Source organism: Ptychodera flava, chromosome 19 (assembly GCF_041260155.1).
Source record: "Ptychodera flava strain L36383 chromosome 19, AS_Pfla_20210202, whole genome shotgun sequence".
NCBI lineage: Eukaryota > Metazoa > Hemichordata > Enteropneusta > Ptychoderidae > Ptychodera > Ptychodera flava.
Window position 1 is genome coordinate 28615964 of NC_091946.1, and position 25539 is coordinate 28641502.

The 25539-nt window shown below is 35.1% G+C and overlaps 1 protein-coding gene across 1 annotated transcript; it reads right to left on the reverse strand.

The window, feature by feature from the left end:
• Positions 1-8778: 8778 nt before the first annotated feature.
• LOC139119166 (uncharacterized) lies at positions 8779-24916 on the reverse strand. Its single transcript, XM_070682832.1, has 6 exons — positions 24664-24916; positions 21998-22156; positions 20726-20868; positions 19321-19422; positions 17954-18136; positions 8779-16279 (listed from the first exon to the last, which is right to left on the reverse strand). The coding sequence occupies exons 3-6, from the start codon at positions 20820-20822 to the stop codon at positions 16101-16103; spliced, it is 561 nt and encodes a 186-aa protein (XP_070538933.1). The 5' UTR covers positions 20823-20868; positions 21998-22156; positions 24664-24916; the 3' UTR covers positions 8779-16100.
• Between the last annotated feature and the right edge of the window lie 623 nt (positions 24917-25539).

Below are 25539 nucleotides of genomic sequence, written 5' to 3' on the forward strand. Positions count from 1 at the left end.
ACGACAAAACCCCAATAAATAAATAGAGATTAGTTCTAAAAAGGCCAGCCGTTCTCCGCCAACACCGATTGAAAACCTCCAGAAGAAAAGAAGAGAATTATCCTCAAGCTCACTTTCGACAATCAGCAACGCTTCGGGTAAATCGGACTTGCGCGAGAATCCACAAATTAGTGATGCCGTTGCGAAAGGAAGGCCAAGATCAGTTTAAATGAAGAAACTGTAAATTGTTTTTGTGTGGATGTGTGTCTTTTTTCTTTTTTTCCGTTTTTCATGTATGGCTTGTAAAATAGTCACGCTGAACATTAGAGGTTTACGGGATAGAACAAAACGCAAGCTTATTTTCAATTGGTGCCGTAAAAAAAGTTTCCATATTATTTGCTTGCAAGAAACCTATAGTAAGAGATGTGATGAGAAAATGTGGAATAGAGAATGGGGAGGTAACATTTTATATAATCACGGCACAGTACATAGCTGTGGGGTTGCAATACTTTTTTCAAACAGCATTCCGGTTGCCATTAGTGATGTTCATAAAGACAACATTGGGAGATTTATAAGTGTAAAATTAGATTTAGAGGGATCTTCCCTCCGTCTTTTCAATATTTATGCTCCGAACAGTACTTCTGCAAAAACGTCATTTTTACTAGTCTTTGTAATTTTGTAAATCAAGTGATGTTTGATGGTGACGACATTGTAATTTGTGGCGATTTCAATACAACAATGGATCCAAATCTAGATAAATTTTCAAGTTGCGACAGAGAAAATGACTTGGTTGATGCTAAGGCAAGGCTCTCTTTAAAAAATATTTTACACGCGTATGATTTATGTGATATTTGGCGTAAGCTTCATCCTTTTGTTAAGCAATATACTTGGAGACGAAGAAAGCCTCTTACACAGAGCCGTTTAGATTTTTATCTTGTGTCAAATGAAATTAACAAAAATACTACTTTGTGTGAAATAATTCCTGCAAGTTATAGTGATCACATGGCTGTAGTGCTTTCTTTTGTGTATAGTAAGCATGAAAAAGGTCCAGGTTACTGGAAATTTAACAACTGCCTGTTAGAAGACAAGGTTTATTTGAATAAGCTTGTTATTTGTATTGAGAATTGTGCGAAAAAAATATAACCATGTAATTTGTAAACGAACGAAATGGGATTTATACAAGAAAGAGTTAAAGCAGTTTACTGTAAAGTATAGTATTCAAAAACACCGACAGCAACGGAGTAGGAAACAAGACCTTGAGGAATTGTTAAAGCAAAGTGAAAAATTGTTGTGTGATTTTCCATCTGAAGAAAATTATGATGTGTTTCAGAAAATTTCTTCTGACCTCAGTAGTATTTTACATAAAGAGGCGAAAGGTTGTCAAATCAGAGCAAGAGCTCGATGGGTGGAAAAAGGTGAAAAAAGCACAAAGTATATCTTTGGTCTAGAAAAAAGAAACATCACAAACAAAAATATTGTAAAACTCAGGACAAAAGAGGGGAATGTGGTCACTGACCTCGATGATATTTTGAAGGAAGAAATCAATTTTTATAGGGATTTGTATAGTGAAAAACAACAGTCTGTCAGCTTGGATGATTTCATCAGTAATGTTGATTTACCCATATTGAGCCAGACAGACAAAAATAGTTGTGAAGGGTTGATTTCTGACGAAGAATTATGCCGAGTGCTACGTAAAATGAAAAAGAACAAATCTCCCGGTTATGATGGTTTTACCATAGAATTTTATTGTGCTTGTTGGCCATTACTGGGGAATTTGATTATTGATTCGTTTAACAGTGCTTTTCAGAATGGCAGTTTGTCAATTTCACAACAGAGAGGTGTTCTTACGTTGTTACATAAGAAAAACGAGCCCGAGTTACTGAAAAACTGGAGACAAGTGTCATTATTATGCACTGATTACAAATGAACAAAATGAACAAAGAGAAAACAGAAGGTGTCTGGCTTGGCAAAAATAGGTCATGTAAGAAAAAAATTATGGGTTTGAAATAGACTGATCAACCAGTTAAAGCTCTCGGGGTTTGGTTTGGGTATGATCATTCAAAATGCGAGCAGTTAAATTGGGAATCAAAAGTGACTAAATTTGAGAATATCTTTATTTCATGGGGTAAGAGAGATTTAACGTTTTATGGCAAAGTTTTGATAGTGAATGCGCTTGCATTATCCCAATTATTATACCTAGCCTCTATGATAGTTGTACCAGAGCACGTTGTAAAACAAATTGACAGGTTAATATACAATTTTATTACAAAGGGTCTTGGAAAAATGGCCAGAAATGTGTTAGCTAGACCATTACACGAAGGAGGCTGTAATATGCCAATTTTTAAATGGAAGGTGATTGCACTTAAGTTCATGTGGATTGTACGTTTGACTGACGGTAATAATGCATGTTGGAAGAACTATCCACTTTATTTATTTGATCCATTTACAGATTCTTCAATTCTTAGAGATGTATTTTCAAATACTAGAATATCAACAGAGCACTTTGTTTCAAGATTGCCAATCTTTTATCAACGGGTTTTGAATGGGTGGAACTTTATCCCACCCCCTAATGACGTAAAAAATACAGTCAATACCATCTTGTGGAATTGTAAATATAATGTATTGGTTAACGTTAAACGTAGTGTAGAATATATTGAAATTAAGAATAAGATAGTGAAGTTGATGAATTTGAAAACAAGAGATGTATATAGATTTCTAGTCAGCCGTATTTCACAGCAAGCCACTACTTTGGGCTAGCAACAGGAGTTTGGACAAATCATTGATTTGAAGAACATTTGGACTTTAGCTCATAGAGTTACTAAGGAGAACAAATTAAGAGCGTTTCATTGGAAATTTTTGCATAAGAAATGTATAAATAATGTAAAATTGTATCCTTGGAAAATAAGAGATAATGCCTTTTGCTTATACTGTAATGTAAAAGACACAACACGTCATCGCTATTTTGAGTGTATCATCGCTAAAGAAGTAATGCAAATTGTAGAAAATATTGGACAGAGGTTACATGATTACATGAAGCCTTGAGTTGGCGGAATATTGTATGTGGGATTGATAACAATGATAAATTTAGATGGGATAAATCTTGTTATCTTGGTTGCAAAATGGTATATACACATATTTCATTGCATGGAGTTACATAAATCTCAGTTATGCAATTTGTTACATCATGAACTGAAGCTGCGGATGATTAATGTAATGTAGTTGGTCACAATAAATAAATAAATAAATAAATAAATAAATAAATAAATAAATAAATAAATAAATAAATAAATAAATAAATAAACACACACACACATACATACATACATACATACATACATACATACATACATACATACATACATACATACATACATACATACATACATACATACATACATACATACATACATACATACATAATTAAACAGATAAATATAAGAGAAAACGATAAATTGAATAAGAATTGAAATAATGACCGAACAGCATCTGCAACATATTCAAAATGCTACATCAGTTTCATTGGCCACTATAGTATAATGGATGGTGGAGTATAGTGGGAGTACAACTGACGTCCCATTTTGAATAAGTTGCATGTGCTGTCCGGTCAATTATTTCAATTCTTATTCAATTTATCGTTTTCTTTTATATTTATTTATTTATTATTAATTTTTGGTTTTAATCAGTTATTTGTCTATATCTTAATTATTTATTACTCACTTGTTTGTTTGTTTGGTTTTTGTTTGTTTATCCTCCGTGGCTTCCTTGTGCTTGTACACCTGCTGATAAGGCCTTATGAAGAAAGTATGTTCCCGGTAACCAGACCTATTCTATATAAAATATTCCGACCCCAAACTTTGTTTTCGCAATTTTAAAATCACGCATGATTTTTTGCTCACGTTTCATTAACCGACGTCTATCGATCTGTGTGTGAGTGAGTGTGGGTGTGTGTCTGTCTGCACATGTCTGTTTACACTATATCTCAAGAACGCCTGAACGGATTCAAGTCAGATTTGCACACAGATACAGTATGCTAATGGCAAGAAGTGATTAGATTTTGCTTTGTTTGGCTTGAATGTAATGAAGTTATGAAATATGGTTTCCTATGGAGACAGTAATGACAGTGTCGACATATATCAAGAAATACTGCACAAAAGGTCATGAAACATTTCACTGACGACAATCTCAGAACATCATGATGATACTGTGAGTGACATGTCAATTATCTGCTCATTTGCATATTTGATGAAATTTTGTAAGTAGTGATATAACTTTGAAAATCCTACACAAAATTTGATGATACCTGCTAGAATTTTGATCTGATAGATAACTAATTGTACTGAGACGTATTGAGCAGTGTCAAGTGAATAAGTAGCTCATTTGCATATTTAATGAAGTTTTGTAAGTAGTAGTATAACCCCGAAAACATGCGCCAAATTTGGTGAAACCTGCTACAGATATTATTCCGATAAATATCTAATTGTCGGTTGAAGCGCTGTGTAACTTAATTAAGAGTAATTTAATGAAGTGTTCATTTGCATATTTAATGAACTTCCCTAATTAGGGTTATATGTCTTGATTGATTTGACCAAAGTTGACGAAACTTGCTATGTACATGGAAAATACTATGATACAACATTATTGAAAGTCATTAAGCATTTTTACTTCAGCCAAATCCTAATTTGTATATATATTTAATGAACTTTCCTAATTAGGGATATACATCTTGATTTACTTCATCAAAGTTGACTATGTACATTGAAGAAACTATAATGACCAAAAGTCGGTTTAAATTTTATGATCATCTCATTACTAATTTGCATATTTAACGAACTTCCCTAATAAAAGATATTTATCTGGATGGCTTAATCAAAGTTGACAAAATGTGCTTTTTACATTTAAGATATAACGATATTAACATTATCGAAGTCATTTGGCATCGTTATTTTGGCTTATTACTAATTTTCATACCTAACGAACTTTTCTAATTAGGGATGTATAATTGGATTGACTTCACCAAAGTTGACAAAACTTGCCATGTATATTCTGGATACTATGATATAATAGCCTGCCACATATTAGCAGTAATTTGCATATTTAATAAACTTTTCTAATAAGGGATATATCTTGATTGACTTCTTCAAAGTCGATGAAATCTAATATGTATATTGAAGAAATATGATAAAATATTAAAGAAAGCTGTTTAGCATTTTACATCAGCAAGATACTTATTCGCATATTTAACTAACTTTTCCCATTAGGGATATAAGACTGAAAGAACTCTAAAAAGTATATGAAACTTGCTATGTATATCGATGGGACAATTATGTTGTATAAGTGAAAGATATTTTGCATTTTCATGTCAGCAAAGGTATAATTTGTGTAGCTAATGATCTTTCACAGTATGGCATATCTAGCTTGAAAGATATTACCAAAGATAATTACACTTACTATATAAAGTGGTGATACAATGACATCAGTCAAAGATATTTAGTATTTCTATTTCAGCTAATTACACATTTATATACTTAATGACCTTTAGGATTAATCTGTGGTAAGTATTGTTAATGATGTTGATCATAGCACTTTCGATGAAGTTGCAAATATGTGGCAAAAGTTTAATAGCATGAATATCGATGAGAGTTGGCAGTAAACTGTAGTGCCTATACATTAATTTTTATTACCACAGTTGATCTTTTTAGATTTGCAATTTCATTATTAAAACTAAAGAGAATACACTAGTAAGCATATCATCAAAACACTGTACATGTCAAGGTTAACGTGCAATATGTTTCTGTAAAATTGCATATTTACATAATTAGGATATCATGCTTATAGTTTAAGTTGACATTTGGCAATTATTGGATAAAAAAAATGAACTTAATTGTGATTCACACCTGATTCACTATATCTGATATTTCTTTCTGGTACTACAAGATTACTACTACACTACTACTACATAGTTAATAACTACAGAATTAATTTATGTACAATGCGGTACGATATGCCTTGCGCTGACTATGATGATGATTCAGGGTCCTCATTGTACACAGAGAGGGTGACATAAATAACTCTATGGGTTATGATTTATGCGGTAGATCATAAAAGTTTTGGAAAAAATCGACAGTCCGAATAACTGTCACCAAGGTGCATTCTAACCCTGTCTGAAAAATCGACAACAGAGATCGTGACTTTTATTGTCGACGTCCGATAGAAGGTAACCGATCTTCACCAGGCTCTCAAAAGCCCAAGAAATCAGAAATTATTAACAGTCACTCAACCACAATACAGTTTCAATTTTTAAACAGGTGGCTGTCCTTACCTAGTGTGTCGCTTTCTCCCATTTATTTAATTTTGTGTATATTTCCAAAAACGCTTAATATGGCATGGTTTCAACCGGATACGACTGCTCATAACACGATTGGAACTAATTTGGGATAATTGGATCTTCATATTTTTAAAATTTCTCAAGTGTTAGGTGTCTCATAGTGAAGGTTCCCCCTCTAATAAATTACCATAAAAACAAGTGTGTAACTTAAAAAGTAAAGCACGTGAGATATATTTCTCATCAAAGATGACAGGGAAACCCCTCATACAACATATTTTCAAAAAGCAGAGACTCTAAAGTTTAGTGTGGTGGCAATAGTTTACTCGTGGGATGAAGTGGGTTTATATTTGGGGTAAAAAAGCTCAATTTTTTGGTATTTATGATAAAAATTAATTGAAGTCAAAAACTTGATGCTATTTTCTGAAATGTAACATTTCACTTGAAAGACGAGTATACCGTATGTAAGAAAAAACGACTATTTTATTTTGTATTATCTATCCTCATTTTAAAATAGCATTGGTTTAAAGACTGACACTCAAAAAAGTGATTACAATCATGATTAGCAAAATTGAAATGCTTCTTATTCAAAATGTAAGGACTTTATTGCCAAACGAAATAGTGGTTTTTAGAGAGCATTTAAAGAACATAATGTGAAAATTTCGGAAAATTTTACCCAACCAGAGAGGAGTTAAATTCTTTGGAAATCTTGAAATTTGTAGAAAATCAGGTGATTTACACACATTTGCATAAATTAACACTTTTTTATCACGCAACTTAAGATTGCATGACAAGCTAAAAGTTGAAACCAACAAATATTTTAATCTAGGGTTAACAAATCAATTAAAATTGAATGAATATTTACAAAACAAAGTGATTTTTGAGCAAAATACGTGGATACAGCGCCCCCTTAAATCGACATTATTTCGCCATCCAATTATCCCAAATAAATTCCAATAGTGTTTCATTTGAATATTAGTCCGATGTCAACGCATCCCTCTTTATTAAGACCCCATTTTCTGATTCTAAATGATTTACAGAAAGTATTTGGATATTCAACTACGTCACATTTCTACACTTGAAAATTTCAACTCAGAGGTGATGTGACACAGATTAAGGAAAAATGTGCCTCGGGGACAGATATTGGACTCTCATTACAATTCTCTTCTGATCTACCACTTTTAGGTTTTCATTTTAAAGCTCTTGGAACAAGAAAAAAATCCTCGTCACAGTTTTTCGAAAACCGAAATTCTTAAATTTCCCGATAGTGTTAACACAGATGGCGTTCAAATCGGCAAATATTCGGTAATTTGTTTCTATATTTGTGCACGGTGACCCCCGATTTTATTCGTGGTTTGATAAGAGAACGGTTGAAAGTTCATTCTGTAGAATGTGAAGGCTTTCATAAAGCACAGACATTTGCTTGTTTTCAAGCCATGTCTAGGTTTTATTCGGATGAAAAATCGACCCATGTTTAGGAATTTTTCCGTGAAAAAGTGAACCATTCTGGCGGCACATACCATATAGGGAACCCAGAAATCTGGTTGTTGTTTGTATTGTTATTTATGTTTATTAGTTGTGTTGTTGTGGTTGACCAATAAAATTAAACAAAGATAACCTTTGTGTTGTTGTTGTTTTTCAAACGTACTGTAGACACGGACACTATCATTATTTGACCCTAATAGTATGCAACTCTCTGCCAACGTACACTCTTTTAAAGGCCCATGAGCTGCAACTCTCCGAAATTTGTCCAACCTCAAGGTACCTCCAATTCCCTCAGGTATTGATTACAATCAACAAATTGAAATATATCGTCATTAACTTTGCAGAACAGGCAAGAAATTGAACAGATCTTTGTTCATTTTAAATTCCCGCCGTTTTCAAAATATTGCAAGTTTATGTAAAAGAGGGAGAATTTTTTGTCCAAGTGGAGTGAATCCTATTATGCTATCGTACGATCTTACAAACATGCAATCATACCGCTGGTGGCGCTGCACAAGGAAACCTTTTCCACCACCCCAACGGCCACTCTTTTCCTGTGCATTTTCTCTATTTCTGTATCCCGAGTAAAGGATTCATTTGACAGCTAGAGGATCTTGTTTCAAGACGTGAGAGACAGAGGATGAATGTGCATCCCGCTTGTACCTCCATGCTGAACCAAAGACCAGGTTTGGCATATGACTGCAGAGTAACTGTCTCATTTCCTATGAAGGGTTATTGGCTTTAACTTCTGAACAAATTGATTGTCTGAACACAACTTTCAAAGGAGAACAAAATATTTAAATCAAAAACAGTCAATGTAAACAATCGCTCATGCAAGAACCAGGTATCAAGGACTGGTGCTTTAAATTATTGTGTATCATGCATCACACACACACACATACATGCATGCATATACACAAATATATGCACGGATGCAATGTGAAACTTGGAATTGGGGAAAAAGGGGGAACATAAACAAACACAGCCAGCTGACATCTTTTCATAAAACTGTTTTGTTTTTTAATAACAATAGCACAACAGTAATTTTACAGTTAACAGGAGGCAATTTGATTGAATTTTGATGCCTGAATAAATAAATCAACCACCCCAAGAAATGTCTGGATTTAAAGGTTACTCAGATTGTGAACAGATGGTGGAGTGTGAGTGCATGTACATTAATTGTCATAATTCAGTTGAACCAACTGATGCTATCAACCAACACATAGTCTACCAGATTTAGAGATCTGAAATTAAGTCTGAGGATGTATTTCATGTATACATCCACCATCTAATTATATCCCTCCCTGCCTATTGTGACTTTTAAATGTAATCAAATTAGATTAAATTGAATTGAAATCTCTTCAACAGTAGTGAGAAAGACACCACTCATCTGATTGCCACTCCGTTAAAGGCAACAGCAGTCTGAAACGGACCATTCTATCAGGCTCTGGATAATAGTAACAAATTTTACATTTCAATATTTCAATCAAGCAATAACAGAGGTGGCAGAATCTCAATCACTTATGCTTAAAATTGGGCTTTTTTAATCAGCTGGCGTAGTTTAACATTTTCCTACAATTCATTTTGAGGTCAACGGTCAATGACCCTGAAATTACCAGCAAATGCACAAAACTGAAAAAAAATGGGTATGCCCCTCAAAGAATCTGCCATTTCACGGCAGTTTCCACTTTTAGAACGGGCACTCTCCAAAGACATGGTGTTCTTCTGATTGATGGTATTTCAGAAAATCAGAAAGGAGCAATAATACAAGCCTCTACAATGTTCATATTTTACAGTCACTTTATCAGTTTAAGACATATAGTCTCCAAAGACATGACTTTTTCAGTGGTTTTGCGAGATCATAAATATTCGCAAGAGAATTATCAACTGTTGGTTTACAATGACATATGCGCATCTTCTGCGGATAACCAATCACAGTTACTGAAGGCAGCTGATGCTTCATTGGTCTAAGTGCAGCAAAACAGTTTACTTGAGAACTATATTATCAATGGTTACAAAATGTTGGACCATGGTGTGTACAATGGCAGTTCTGTTTGCTGTGTTTATATGAAAACGCACTGCATTCTTCTAGAACTATCAGGCTATGATAAACATCACAACTGCCAAGCATAAATAAATTTTAGGTATTTCTATGGCACATCTATGGCACTTCACTGAAAATTCTCCCTCATCATTTTGTATACATGAAATAAATAAAAACATCTTTCCACATAAAAAAACAAAAGTATTGCACTAAATGTAAAGTTACTGCTAATGTAAATATGCAACAATGGTCCAAATCCCTCGGAGAAAATGCAGTTATGTTTTGTAATACAAAATTAATTCCTTTTGAGTGTAACAATGACTAATATATACGTTGTGAAATCAATTGTCAAAGGAAAATGAAAAATTATACCACAACTGGAAATAAATTAATTTTAAGAAGAGCAAGCTGTGACATCATGATGTGGTAACCTTTTTTATCAGTTTGTATTCTGGCAAGAAAACATTTGTATGGTCAGCAAACTTAAAATCTATAAGCAAACTCTCAGAGTGAACATTCTTAGTGAAATGTTTACACAACCTAAAAGGTAGTCTATTCCTTAGTCCTTTATCATAGAGTAAAAATCAGATATTCATGATATTGATGATTTTCAATATGATAATCTTTTCACTGTAATGTACAAATGATCAAGTAGCAAAACATAGCCTGTCTAACAAACAGTAAAACAACGGATATGAAATGAGATTGTATTAGAATTATGCTAATATGTCATTTGAAAAAAGAAAAAAATTTTGCTGAACGTTTACCCCAAAGAAAACCTTAAATCTTTGTCTGTCATAAACAAGAATAAAAATCAGGGTTACAATGCAAAAGTTGGGATCAGAAGTCTGAGATATCTTACCTAAAAGTTATCAATATGTGAAATTCAAAATGGCCAATATACTTTTTTCAACTCTATTGGGAAAAATTAAATTTACAATTTTCACATATTATAATGGGGAAACCTCCTTCAGTTGATTTAATACGCTTTAAGTAAGTCCACAATGAAAACTGTCCCCGGGCACATCCACACTAACTTTATAGAAAATACAAGAATTGTCAAAATAATTCCTGAAAGCTAAAGAGTGACCTATGAAAATTACCTGAATGAGGAAAGTTGACTTGTTGATCAAAGCAACAATGAACATCTTGACTCTGTCCATAATGATTCTTTCCAGTCCATATGTTAGCCAGAAAATCTGCTGTCTCATGTGCAATTTTCCACTCTGATCTCATTTTCAATTGTCACTTTAGTTGACCTGTCATCACAACTTTTAGTATGACTATTTTCTGAATTTTGTCAGTGAGGCAATTTTCAGTTAGAGAGATAGCATCAAGTTTACCAAGTCTGCATATAAGTTTTCTACATTTCATGCAAACTTCATTCTAAACTTACACAAACAATCCTTACAAACAAGTATTATGGCTGCAAGAGTTTGTCCCACAATAAATAAATCCCTCTCCTTGTTGAAGTCCATTTACAAAACAGAAACACACATCACTGTTAACAGGTATTTAACACCAAAGTGAAAACTGTATCAATCTGTTTTACTCCTACACAATTTGTAACACAGAATAATAAAACCTTCAACCATGAATTCTTACTGTAGTATAGTTTTTACATGAGGTGTAACTGTTATAAGCATTGCATTTACAAAATATTTTTCATTGTGCAGTTGATCAGAAAATTAGCTTGGTGATGGTTGTTTCCTACAAATTGTGAAATTTATGTTATGTATGTATGCACCAGGTATTCTCAAAACTATCCATGTGAGGCACTTCAAATGCATTTTATGCAAATCTAACATCCATTTTCTGCTCACAGTAATAATGGATGGACCATGTTCTGTTGCTCTCTTCTCATTTAGGAAAAAAGTTTTAATAGCTCAAGAAACTGGGGTGAATGAAACCTACAGATGGCACACAAAACTCACTGAGTTTCAGTGTTTTTGTGAGTTTTTGTATCTCAACCATCATTTCCCCTCCCTGTTTTTTTTCACAACTATTCAAACAGACTGACCAATCAAAATTATTGTACAAGACAAAGTCAATATTAAGAAACAAAGTGGAAACAAGAACGTCAAGATCCGTCTAGTTAATCTAAAAAAACAATGATTTGATTCTGTCCTGTGTGAAAGCAGGTTCATTGTTGGGAGATGATGTACTGTCATATGGGAATTTTATCATGCGTTGAGAGACTGTAAATTGGGGTTGTCCAGTGTCTTTAACTTAGGGGGTCCAACATAGGGTCAAAATCAGGGTTAAAGACAGGGGTGTGATCACTGTGGTTTCATAGGTTTTAAAAGTATGCTAAAATGTCATATATGCATGTATGGGGACACAACCGACAAGGCAAGTGGGGTTGTGGTTTTGACTGAACTGATTCAAAAAATTTTGCAGTCAAAGGTATTAGCATTCCATTATGCAGGCCTATTAAAACTTTGATTAGGGCCTTCTCCCAGCCTCCTGAGATATTTCCTACAAAATAAATACCTAGTATTGTGGTGTCAATATTTTGTACCTCCAGTATAGACCTGCATGACAACACTTGAAGGCAGTGTTCTCCAGATGTGAAGAGCCTGGGTCTGTGCACTTTTTCCAGACAAAACACTGATACTTTTAGAATAATACTTGAACGCTTGTACAGTCAACTTAATCTGAAGTGATCACTCCATAAACCTGTTCACAGAAATTGTTCTGAAACTAGATGCCACTAATCTATGAGTTCTATGATTAAAACTGTAGAACTGATATGGAAGCAATATAGACAGCTTATAATATATACAGAAACTTTCTTTAAGTACAAGTGTGTTTCATACGTACCCTGTTAATGATGTAATTTTATGATTGGGCGGAAAATGCTGCCCTTTCATGGAATATCAATCAACTTTGCATATATGTACAGCAAACAACAGAGAGCATTTTTCTTATAATGTCACTACAGAATGCTTTACTTAGCTGGTGACTTTCTGTCACAGAATTCGGGCTGACGAAATGAAATGACTAATTTTGAAAGTGTTTTGAATTTAGTAACCTGTATTAGTGGTAGCAAAGACCCTGAAAATAGGGTCTATGGTAGGAGGCAATCAGTGATGGAAATTGGGAGCCACAGAGTAAAAAGGTATGTATCTGGACATTTTACAGAGCTACTGACAGAAATTTTCATTCTCTATTACAACATTCTCTATTACAAATTACACATATCTCTTTTACCATATATGGATATATGCAAATTGCTATGACAGAGTCACTGGGCATGGTTCAAACGACACTTTGATGAAACGGTTTAAGATATGGTTCTTTTCAGGGTATATCAGTGAACTTTGACATGGTCACTTCAGAATCAAACATCGACCAGATATGCAGGAGGAGAAAATTTTAGTTTTGTGCAACACCTGGGATGTGAATCTTTATCTTTGAGAAAAGGAACCTTTGGCAGGTCATAACACCAGAGGGTGATAAGCCATGCACTTTTCAGATTCACCAGAGGATTCACTTTGAATCCTTCAAAGCATGGCACAAGGCATGGCACAGTGGTCCATAATGGCGGCAGCATTTGTTCATTAATCACTGGACACCTCAGTGTGAAGAAAGTTGATAGAGGAATGATGTAATCTGCAATTTTGAAGAAAACGTTGGTGACGAAAATTAGTCACACATGTTTTTGAAGAAAATTTGGAAAGGTAAGCTGTTCAGCAGGGGCAAAAAAAAACCCAAAAACCGGAGAGCTAATTAGGCAATAAGTTAGAGATCACTCACACATGTACAGTGGGTTACATCCTACATTCATTTATGAAATTAAAGTGGTATATGTCTTCAAAATGAAAGACTTAAACTTTTGCTCAAACTTTTCCCAAGGAAACTTTAAATTGTTCTCTTTCAAAAACAATCCAAATCAGGGGTCACCATTTAAATTTTGGATACAAGAGAATCAAACTAATTGAAATTTACCAGATTTGAAATTCAAAATGGCTGCCATCTCAGTGTTAACTCCAATGGTAAAAAATAAAGCTTTAAATTTTCATAAAAGTTAGACAATGAAAACTCCATTTGCTCCAAGAGTTTCAAAAGAAGCCCACACACATTGAAGACCTGTAAAGTTGTGTAAAAATAGAGTCCAAATATCTGTCCCCTAGGCGCAATCTACCTTTATGACAGCATGTCCGACAAAATGTTACCTCAACAGCCTCTTTATGTCTTGATAGGAACATTACAGTAACATTCTCATATAAACATCATCATTCTCCAGAAAGTTTTAGTGCCTTTAACGACCAAAAAATTCCAAATTCTATGCTTGCAATCTCAGAAGTAATGATACTTCTTCCCAAAATATTTAATATCATAAGTAACTGTTACCAAGATGACGTTCTTGTTACAACAATAATATTCATTCTTTTGATGATCAAATATACTCAAACAAAATTATTTCCAGCCTTGAAAAGAGCAAAATCTTACCCAGTAAGATGCAATTTCACGAATTACCTAGACTACTTTTGCTCATTTTACTTACATATTACAAATACAAGCTGAAAATAATCAATAAATTAATGAAAAATACAACAGACATTTACAGCAGGATTCTATATTTAAAATTAAAAGTGATCTTGAAGGATCTTCCATCTATTTTTTTTTTCTAAGGTTGGTTTTGTCAAAACATAGATTTGACAGATATGGTGTTATAAAGCATTCATTATGGACAAAACTGGACTGGAAAGTCAGATGGTGACATTCTTCTGGATTTTAAAGCATTCTGCGATTGCTTAGCTATTTACAAGGCAAGAAACTGGCTTCTCACATTAACAGGCAGCTTTGATTGCATTCATCTGAAGAAATCAAACAAATCCCTATATACACAGACTACTGTAATATAAACTTTGGCCAACTTAGTTTATGTACATATACTGGAGTGGTTGAAAACTCCTAACCTATATGAAACTTGTTTTATTACATGTATGTCACTCATTTTAAGTTAACCCTTTGAGTGCTGTAAATTTTCCCACCAAAATTCTTGTGCAAGAGTTTACCGATGTTTATGAATTTTTCTGCAATAATTTTAATAATTTTGGACCAAATGGACAGAACTTTTCATGCCTACAGTTTTTGATCAAAATTTTGTCAAAAATTTGAAAAAGATATTGTTCAGAACTGAAAAAAAATTGTCTGCATTAGTTTCTATGAAGGTGAGGAAAATTGACTTAGGCACTCAAAGGTTAGCAAGAAAAAAGTAACGCTAAAATGAGAAACACTCCACAAGATATCCTTCAAATTCACGTTACTTTCTCTGTAGGACAGGTTTCAATAAAAAAATTGTTGGTACTTCTTAGTTCAAAATTCCACCGCAGTTTGTGATGGAGAGAAATTGCATGAGCATCATTGATGTTGTTCGTATGTTTTGGGAAAACGCAGAATATGTGTGTAATTTCCTTCATCTTTGTAGTTGTGAAACCATCCTTCTGTTTTTCTTAATCTAGATTTCACATATTTTCATGTTTAGGGCTCCCAAGATTTAACATATTTTCATGTTCGGCGGTTCTACTGAGTCTACAATGGGTTAAAACTGGAATTCCAATGGACCAATGTTTAAGTTAAAACCACATGTACACACAAATATGGAATTACAAACAAGCACTGAAATATGTGTATTTCCAAACACATTTGTACCGCCGCCATCACGTGGTCTCCTGGGCATATCGAATCTGTACAATACTGCGTGTCCTTTTTATTTAGGAGTAGAATACCTGAACACCTATATTTCCATTGTGCGTGCACCCTCTATGCTGCCATATATGAAACTACGCACAGCGTGAAACTTGGATGTTGAACAGTTCAAAACACCACAGTATAATACCCGCTTAGAACAGAACATCTTAAGACACCACAGTTACATCTTTCAAAAAGACTGTGAATGCAAGGTTATATAAAAATGTTGCCAAGTTGCCCCTCTCCCACTTCTTTCATAAGAAAACTTCTCCCGCTGGCAGAACAGTCTTGGGAAATTTTTTCCAGAAGTAGACGCTATCACTTTCCACATTGTAGTCCAGAGAAACTACAGACTGGAGATCATCGGGTACCTTAGCAAGTGGTACAAAATAGACAGCAATGTAGCGGTTCTCATGGACCTGATCTCCATCTTCGCTCAGAATATCTAGCGCCCTCTGGAGGCTCTTAACATGTTTCTTGGACTTGAGGTAAGGGTTGGATATGAGGGCCACCACTTTGGTGGCCCTTTTGACATTCTCTATGAGGTCATTATTGTTTTTATAGGTTTGCTGGTCAGTCTGCATGGCCACTTTGAGGTGCTTCCTGCTCTTGACGGCGATCTCTCATCTCCTGCGCGAGGTCGTTGTCCTCCGGGTGAAAGCTGAGAAAGACACTGCATGCCTGGCTGGACGGACTGACCGGTACGTGTCCGCGTGCATTGCCATTGCTCACACCTCTGCCTTCTTCAATCGCTGTAAGAGGTTGCAGAAGGTAGCGTGTAAAGAAAAAAATACAAATATTATCTGAATATTAAAGTGCAGCGGTGATGCAGAATACTGGGAGTACTCAAAGCCATACAGAGTATGTTTGTACTTTTTTATCATGAAAGGCAAAGAGTGGACCTAATTACCGTGTAGAGGCCTATATTTATCCTTGTTTTCTCTTCGTGCACTATGAGGTCTTGTTTTTCTAAATGCTTTTTTCATATTATTGAGAAACTTCGGGTCAAGACTTCATACCCACTGCCCTTTTGTACTGGACAAATGAGCATTTGGTGACACCCAGAATGCACCGAGGTGCATTCTGGAGTGTTCATCAATGTAGATTGCATGTACATCACCATGTACTGGTGTATCATCATACAGCAAAAGGCAATGACATGATATACTTTTTTCAGAAAGAAAGGCATTTTGTTCCTCAGTGAAAATCTAAGTACAAGGACTGTCAACACAGATTTGAACTTGATACATGGACCTCGGACAGATTTTTGGAGCTTTTAATCTTAACTGTACAGTTTGTCATTATCAGCTTCTGCAAACCGATTTTGAAACCTGTACACCAATTCAACCTCACTGTGTTCTGTGAAATTTTCAGTATCTTCCCACACACTTGTTCTAGAGAGTGGCCAATTTTTGAACTTAATAAATTCACTAGTAGCTAATTTGCTTTTCTGCTTCTAAAATTTGCATAGCAATTCTGAATTTTTACCTCAGATTATGATCAAGAAGAGAGAATTTGACTAAATAGAGCAAGAACAAGCATGAGCCACTGTTTAACAGTTACATTTCACAGTGGATAATACATCAATATCAAGTTAGTTCAAAAACCAAATATCGAGAATCTATATCGAGAATCTTAATATCAAGATATTAGCATACCAAGACCGTAAGAGAACAGTGTTCAGTTTGGCAAGTCAATAGGCAAACTGAACAGCTATTTAAGCATTTCAAAAAGTTTCCCATCCACTTTGGGGACTACATGAAAGCTAGTGAATTTCTCCCGTTCCCTGGCCCAAAATACATGACAATCGGCCACCTATTTCAACACAGTGATAATCAGCGTAATGTTGCAGAAAGACTGAGGCCTACACTGATTCAGAACAATTTTACAAATCACCACAATCCTAGGGGATCAGTTGCTTCATAAAGTTAGAGAGGCCCCCCTAAGAAAACCTGATTTCTCTCCAGATGAAGATGGCCCAGTGTTCTGCAGGGTTGCTAAACTGAGTTAGTAAATGTCAAGCCACTATATAAATATGAACATTTAGTCAAGCATATAGCAAATAAAGATGAAAGGACATAAACCTTTGGCTGCCTGAGAGAAAAGAGCAGATTTTTTCAAAAAAGGTCTACTTTTGAAAAATTATAAAACGAAAAGTTTGCTTGTGAAAGAATGGCTTCTTCAAACTGTGCGGTGTGCGAAGATTGTACGCTAAATTATCGAGAAATCATCAGAAATGGTGACATGCTATCACTTCTAAATATGACAGTTAGTATTTAGTGACTGCACTTTTTCACCTTTTATTTGCAACTTTGAAAAAAAATTACTGAAACCAAAGCATGGAAGTTAAAACAGATGGAAACAAAAGAGCCTAATGGAACCAAAAGAGTCAGAAAAAAAAGCCAGCTATGCTGATTAGATCCTACCTGCCTCTCCATGATGTTCTTGTTCTCTGGCAATTTGTTCAGCCAGATCCTCACCGCTACCCATGGTCACACTGCCAATGTTGATCCTGGTGTTGTCGCCCGTCCTGACCACAAAGTTGCCATCCACGTGTATTGGGCTTGTCACGTCAATGGATGTGGCACCTGCTTTCTTGGCTTTTGCAGCTGTAGGGAGAATGCAAAACAGGACAAAAACATAAACTATGAAACATATATTTTTTGTGTTGTCATTGAATCAACCACACTTGCTTTGACAGTTGAGAAGCACTGTAGCTCACAAGTTCTAGTTTGACAGAAACAATATGCAGTGTCGGTGGCACAAATGCAACATATATATATATATATATATATATATATATATATATATATATATATATATATATATATATATATATATATATTATATATATATATATATATATATATATATATATATATATATATATATATAATGTATATATATATATATGTATATATGTATATATATATATATGTATATATATATATATATATTATGTATATATATATATATATATATATATATATATATATATATATATATATATATATATATATATATTATATATATATATATATATATATATAATATATATATATATATATATATATATATATATATATGGTACATCTACAATGTGTTCCTGAGGTGCACACAACATTTGCACATTCATATAGTCTTGGGTCAAGACTTTGCAAATTGGACTGAAATAAAATTAATGGCGCACAGTACTGTAGATTTCCCATAATTCATTGCGATTTGTATCCACGGAGATACCTGAGTGGTCTACTATGTCTCCCATGTGTAGACAAATTCACAGACTATTTATCAAAATTTTGAAAACGTACTTTTATGCACACCATCTTCTCAATTCTCATTTTAAATAATTTGGAAAATTATGCATAATTGAGAGAGGAGATAGCATTTTTGTGAAATTTGCCAGAGATTGTGTCCTCAGCCATACAGAATAATGTGATGGAAAGTAGGGAGACTAATTGCACCTGTTTTATGAAACAAAAGGATATTGATTTTTTGCAATGGAAGAGACAAAAGAAATTTGCATGCTAAGATTTCTCAGAGAATGACCCCTTCAGTTCGTCATAACTTGCTGTCTAAAAAGTATGGCATTTGTAGTACCTGCAGATGTGACTTTTATGGTTGTTTAGTGGTTATTTTCAAACTTTCACTGACTTAATAGATATTATTTAAAATTATTCTGATGCTGCACACTAGTGCTTACATGCAGACCTGGAAAAGTTTTTAGAAAAGTAACCTTCAAGGATACAAATCAAAGAGTATTGTGGGTAATTTATTGTACTGTGTGGCGTACCTCTGTACTTGAATACAGCACATAGTATGACTAGTAACAACATTAATCCTGCTATGACCCCAGCTATGATGACCCCGATACGCAGCCAGGGATTCCAAGGTCCTGAAAGAGGAACAGAAAAAAACAGACAGGAGCAAATAAAAGTTAGAATAGAGTGATAAAATTCTCATACCAAATGAATAAAATTAAAGGGACATAAGCTTTAACTTGTGGCAAGTTTTTCAGTATTCTGCTTCTGTATATCAACTACCATGTCTGACCCTAATCCGTTTGTCATGCTGAAATTTCGAGTATTTTTTTAATCAACACAGCTGGTATGTGTGTAGTGATCATTGTTTATTGTTTACAAATGAATTCTAGTCCGGATTTGAATACAATTTTCAACGATAACAATGTTGATTATGCTCATATAGGTTGTGTTGATATGCTAAGTACTGGCATTAAATTACAGTTTAGGGATTCAATGCAGAAAGTGTAGGGAAACCACAAAACAAAAGTTCTGAAAAAATAGCCAAAAGATACAGCGTATGGAGCTTTAAAATACCTATCAGAAAATAGTGTATGAATGGTACCCATTACCTCAATTGTGCACATACTTTTTACAGCTACACGACCCTTCTGTAGCATTCTGGACATGGAGTAGATAATTGTCACTAGTTGCATGACATCATCACAATAGACCATGTTCTGAACCGTGCGAGACATTCCAAGATATCGCGAGAATATGTGTTCGCAGTGGACGTGTTCTCGCAACACAGGGCAGACTGCATAAAACAGGACAAGTCGCTAATTGCGTTAAACACTGCATAAAATATATGAAGTTGCAATCTTGCTCTGTTCTGCATTTTCTACTTCCATACAAAGTTGCCTTGTATTACTTTGCTGGAATCCTGTTTCTACGGGCATGTATTAAAGTCTCGCGAGATCTCGCAATCAGCGGAACATCGTCTATTGAAGTCATCAACTGAACAGACATCTTGTTCACGGAAATATCAACTTGTTTATCTGAATGCTTTTAAAGTTACATTGAATGCCTCATATTGAATAATATGATCACCACTTTCCTGAATTGCAAAGGTTAATCAACCTCACCCATTTAACCCTTTGAGGTCTGTAATTTTTCCCGAAAAAATATCAGGGCAACACGTTACCACTTTTTATGAATTTTTCTGTAATTTTGTCCATGATTTTGGACCAAATGGACATAGATATTCATGGGTTAAACTTTTTGACCAAAATTTTGGGAAAAATCAGAAAAAAATTGTCTTACTCTGAAAGAAATTGTTGCTCAACCACCTCCCCCCCCCCCCCCCCCCCAATCAGTACGATAGGTCCAACTATCCCTTGAAAACAAAGGGATTTACCAAAGCACATTAATATATGGGTTAAATTTTCACACACTCACTTTCTGGTGGTACCATGACTTGGAGATCGATTGGTTCTGATATGTTGTAGCCAACACGATTGGTGGCATTACATATATACGTGCCCTCATCTTCCATACTGGCCTTCTCAATGACCAACCAGCCTCTAGCATCCTGGAAGACTCTGAAATCATAAAACATAAGCATTCAAACTGTGCCATACACCAAAAACCCTTGAGGATTTTCTTCTTGAGGGTCTATGCACAGACTCACAAGAGACTCTTCATTCCCAATATGACTGAAAATTTGAGGACTTTCCAAGAGATATTTGGCACTTTTCAATGACTACTTGGGCATGGAAAAACCCATTGCCAAAGACCAATTCATTCAAGTAGCAAATGTGTAGAAATATTTCAAACTGCTGACACTAAATCAATCTGGAACTAAACATATGATTTCTGAGACTTTAAGGGAAACTTTTGAAATTTCCGGTACATATGCTTTCAATCTGGCATTTCATTTAGGAAATGGGAATTTCAAATTTCCATATGGTATATAGCCACAATTAAAGGTTCTCTGCAGTTGCTGTGCCTGACAATACTGTATATTGTAGTCCTAAAGCAATTATAATGATAGTATGCCTGAGGGTGCATGACCCTCTGTCAGGACTACATGTACAATGTTTTTATTACACATCTCACTCACATAATTTTCATGCAGAATTTTAAAGATTTCGCTAATGACAATCATACATCAACATGTTTGTCTAATTGCAGCCTAAGATAGATGATAATTAACAAAAAATGAAATGCTTTAATCATTAAATTAACAGAGCATGATTACATGCATATGAATTCCTGTTTTTACACGCAGCTCAAAAATAGTTCCAGGTCAGTTCCATTCAAATGATGACAACGTGGACCACTTCATCATCGAAAAGTTAACACCAAACCCTATGGGTTGCATAACTTCCAACGTATGAGGCATGTGTACCAATGTCAGTGTAGAATTAAAAGAAAAAAAAACGCTCTTGCTCATTAAGCACATGTGACTGTATTTTTCTGCACATTGTACTAGTCAATAAGAACATCCATCATTAATGTATACGTCAAATATAATTTTCAAAATAGACATAAAGTAGATATTGTCTAAGGGTGTTCACAGAATGGAAGATTTTGTAACTTGTGACATATTACACTATTGTATATTCAATGAGTGTGTGTGTACAAGGCTCACATTTATATATCACAGGGTCCTACAGAATGCTTGAAAGCTATGATTGCCCTGACAGTTACATTGTATATGTATCTTACCTGGGATTTGATGAATTGAATACCAGCACTTTGCCGTCTTTTGTCCAGTGCAAATTGGAGTTGGAAATCCTGACGCTATGCACACGAATCGGGTAGTGTTACCCTCCCGGACTCGATGATTCCTCTCCGTGCTCTGAACAATCTCAGGTGACATCGGCTCTGAAAGTGAGGAAAAGTTTTGAAAAAACTTTTTGGGGACTCTCAAAACATCGGTAAAATGCAATGTCTGTTGGTGACAGCATGATACAAGAACTCAGTGAATTCTAAATCGGATTTGAACCAGCACCAAGTCACCTAGCAGAGACATCACAGTTGAGACCGCTCAGCTAAATCCAAACCCTTACAAAGAGTGGTTTGATAACTGAGCAAAGTTGTTACCATGTTTCTGCAAGACCAATACCCCTCCACACACTGTAGAGTTCATGAAGCACTTGTACATTCATACTCATTATCACAGGTTGCACATAAACTTTATCAAAGCAATAGATACATTGCTTAACTGGGCTGGAGATGTAGACAGCCTCAGGGACAATTCTGTCTAACAGCAGAGCTATCGACCCAGGGTAGAAAATATGTGTTTTCAATCAGGTTTGAACTCACAACCTACGGTATCCAGTCAACTAGTGGAGAAGCCACAGACAAAACCTCTCGGCCAAATCCCCAATCTCAAAACGATTGGTTCAATAACCGAGCCAAGTTGTTACCATTTTTTCTGACTGTGAGCCCTGTAGAGTTCATGAAGCACTCACGCTCGTACACTCGATCACTATCACAAATTGCACACAAACTAATGGTATATCAAAGCAATGAATACATCGCTAGGCTGCAGATGTAGACAGCCACAGGGACAATTCCGTCCAAATGCAAAGCTATCAACCCAGGGTAGAGAATACAGTGAATTCTTGATCAAATTTGAACGATGTGGACAAGACTGATCAGTTAAATCTTTGACATGTGTAAATACTCTGAAAATTATCAAGGGATATCCATGGTATAAATACCAAATTTTATGTCTAAACCTGTGGAATCTTGCAGAGATTTGCGAACAATGGACAGAAAGTCATTCAGAATTTTCCTGGGATTCAACCCTTTCACAACAATGGTTTGGCCAAAACACGGTACTTCTGGACCTGTTAACAGGAAACTGGGGGTGAGTAGGTCATGACAAGAAGTACACATACATGTACAACTTAGAATCTCATAAGATGTTAGAATTTATAAGACATTAATACTTTTATGAAATTATAAAAATTACATTTTCCTACATATTACTTACTGCTGTCACTTAGTACATGTACCTGTACATGGTCTTTCAGTGACCTTTTCAATTCAAAAGTATCACAGTATATGGCAGAGGTTATCTTCATTTGTATGCAACAGTCATTCATAGCTTCTCAGTTTTCCTTAGATAAGGCATTTGATGCACATTGTATAACCTTGTCAAAATGTGGATCCTTTGTACGACTATTGATTTCTTTTTCTGTTTTAATGGTATGACTCAGCCACTTTATCCTGCCCTCAGAAACAGAGTCTTAAATTCTAGACGACAGTGTTAGATTCCACATACTCTTTCCTGTTGCAACATCCATATACCCTACTTACTGCTCTGCTTTTTATTTGGTGAGTGTCCGATGAAGCCAAACTTAATTTCACAATTTGTGATATCGGATTACAGGTACTTTGATCTGTACATGATTTTGACTGTCATTGACAAGTGACTAGACGGCAACCAGACTGTGGTACTGGCTCAAAGGTAAAGCAGAATTCCATAATCCAGTCACATAGTTGGACAATCCTTTCAAATAACTGGGCTTTTATGCAGCAATTACAGATGTATGACCTGCATAAATATTCTGATATATAACAATGAATGTATTTTGAAGATATCAGACAGTTAAAAAGGATTTTGGGCAGAGAGTGAAACAATGTTCAGTGTTTGTGTCACTGATATCAGTAAGTAATAAGCATACACAGTGGAAATTTGACACATGGTTGACTAAAATCATGAAAAATCACTCTTTTGCCCCAAACTGAAACATTAATGCCAACTTCAAAATCATCCATATTTTTTTTGTTTCATTGTTTACAGAGGATATCTGGGAGAGATGTGAAAGTAAGGCAAGACTGAAGATTAGTGGACACAAAGGAAGTTTGTTTGAATTGTTGCTAAGGTAGAACGCACCTCGGGGAAAGACATTCGGACTCTAAAACTTTTACAATTCTCTTCTGATATACCACATGTAGGGGTTCATTTTAACGCTCTTGGTGAAAGAAAACATTTCACCGGCTTAGTTTTTCAAAATTCGAAAATTTTCATTTTTCCCCATAGAGTTAACCCAGGGATGGCGGCCATTTTGAATTTCTAATATCGGTAAATCTTGGGTGAATTGTATCTCTAGTACCAAAATTTGCACGGTAACCCCCTATTTTTATTCTTGATTTTGAAAGAGAATGATTGAAAGATTCCTTGAGGAAAATTAGAGCAAAAGTTTAAGTCTTTCATCTTTGAGGTGCTTACTACCTTAACCTAGCGAGTCCACTCCTACCATCACTCCCCATTAAAGCCATTAAAGCATCACTTCCCCTGAGAAAATCCCTTTTAGTTAACAACCAAAGTGTGTCCACTATCCTTCAGTCGTCCCTGAACGTAATTCCGTTGACGTTACCTCTCATGATGACAGTAACGTTTGAAGATGCATCCGCTTGCTGGCCGCCTCCAATCTGAACCAAGCATACAAACATGTGAGCCTCGTCTAGAGTAAGATTTGCCAGTACAATGCTGGATTTCAAATACCGGTCTGTGCTTTGTTCTAGAGCCAGTAGTGTTTCTCCTTAAATAACGGCGGGATAGGCTCATATGGACCTCTGGCTGGACATATACAGTCTGCATTGGTCCCATTGCACCACCATAATTTCATATTTTTCTGTGTAGGCAAACATGAAAAAACTTACCAAAAGTGAACTTCGCAATCCTGCCTGTTATAATAACATCATACACTGAATAATTGGAAATGAGAAAACTGTCCAACCATGATACAGGAAAATCTGCATAAAACAGATATACATGCCCTCATGAATGGTAATGACAGCTCCTGAATAATAATGACATGACACTCTGTCACAATAAGTTTATAAGTCTTTCAATTTTGAGACAAGTACTCTGCAACATGTCAATCACCAAAACAGCCACTTCATCAATGTTAGTCCCTGTCAAAATATGCCGCCACTTACCCCTTCTTTTTCTTTTCAGCTTCACAAGTCAGAGTGACAGACTCATCTGGAAACTTTTCAATAACGCCATTGTCACTCAGAGTGTCCAAGGTGAACTTCACCAGGTCCTGGTATGATGTCTCACATCGTACATAATCAGCATCAGGGGCACAGTAGTTTGTCTCATGACAAGGTTGGATACCTGAAGATAACGTGAAACAATATGACGATTCTGCTTGGAACGAGACATATATGTATACTAATATACGCTTGTAAACCCAAATGAACGATTCTGAATTTTAGCCTTGGAAATACAGCAATGATATCTTTGT

Excerpts from the sequence above, each read along its gene's own strand:
- LOC139119166 (XM_070682832.1), bottom strand. The coding sequence starts at position 20,822 with ATGGAAGATGAGGGCACGTATATATGTAATGCCACCAATCGTGTTGGC. Across the intron at positions 19,423-20,725 it reads AGTCATGGTACCACCAGAAA|GACCTTGGAATCCCTGGCTG; the intron begins GTGAGTGTGTGA and ends TTCCTCTTTCAG. Across the intron at positions 16,280-17,953 it reads AGAACATCATGGAGAGGCAG|CGATTGAAGAAGGCAGAGGT; the intron begins GTAGGATCTAAT and ends AACCTCTTACAG.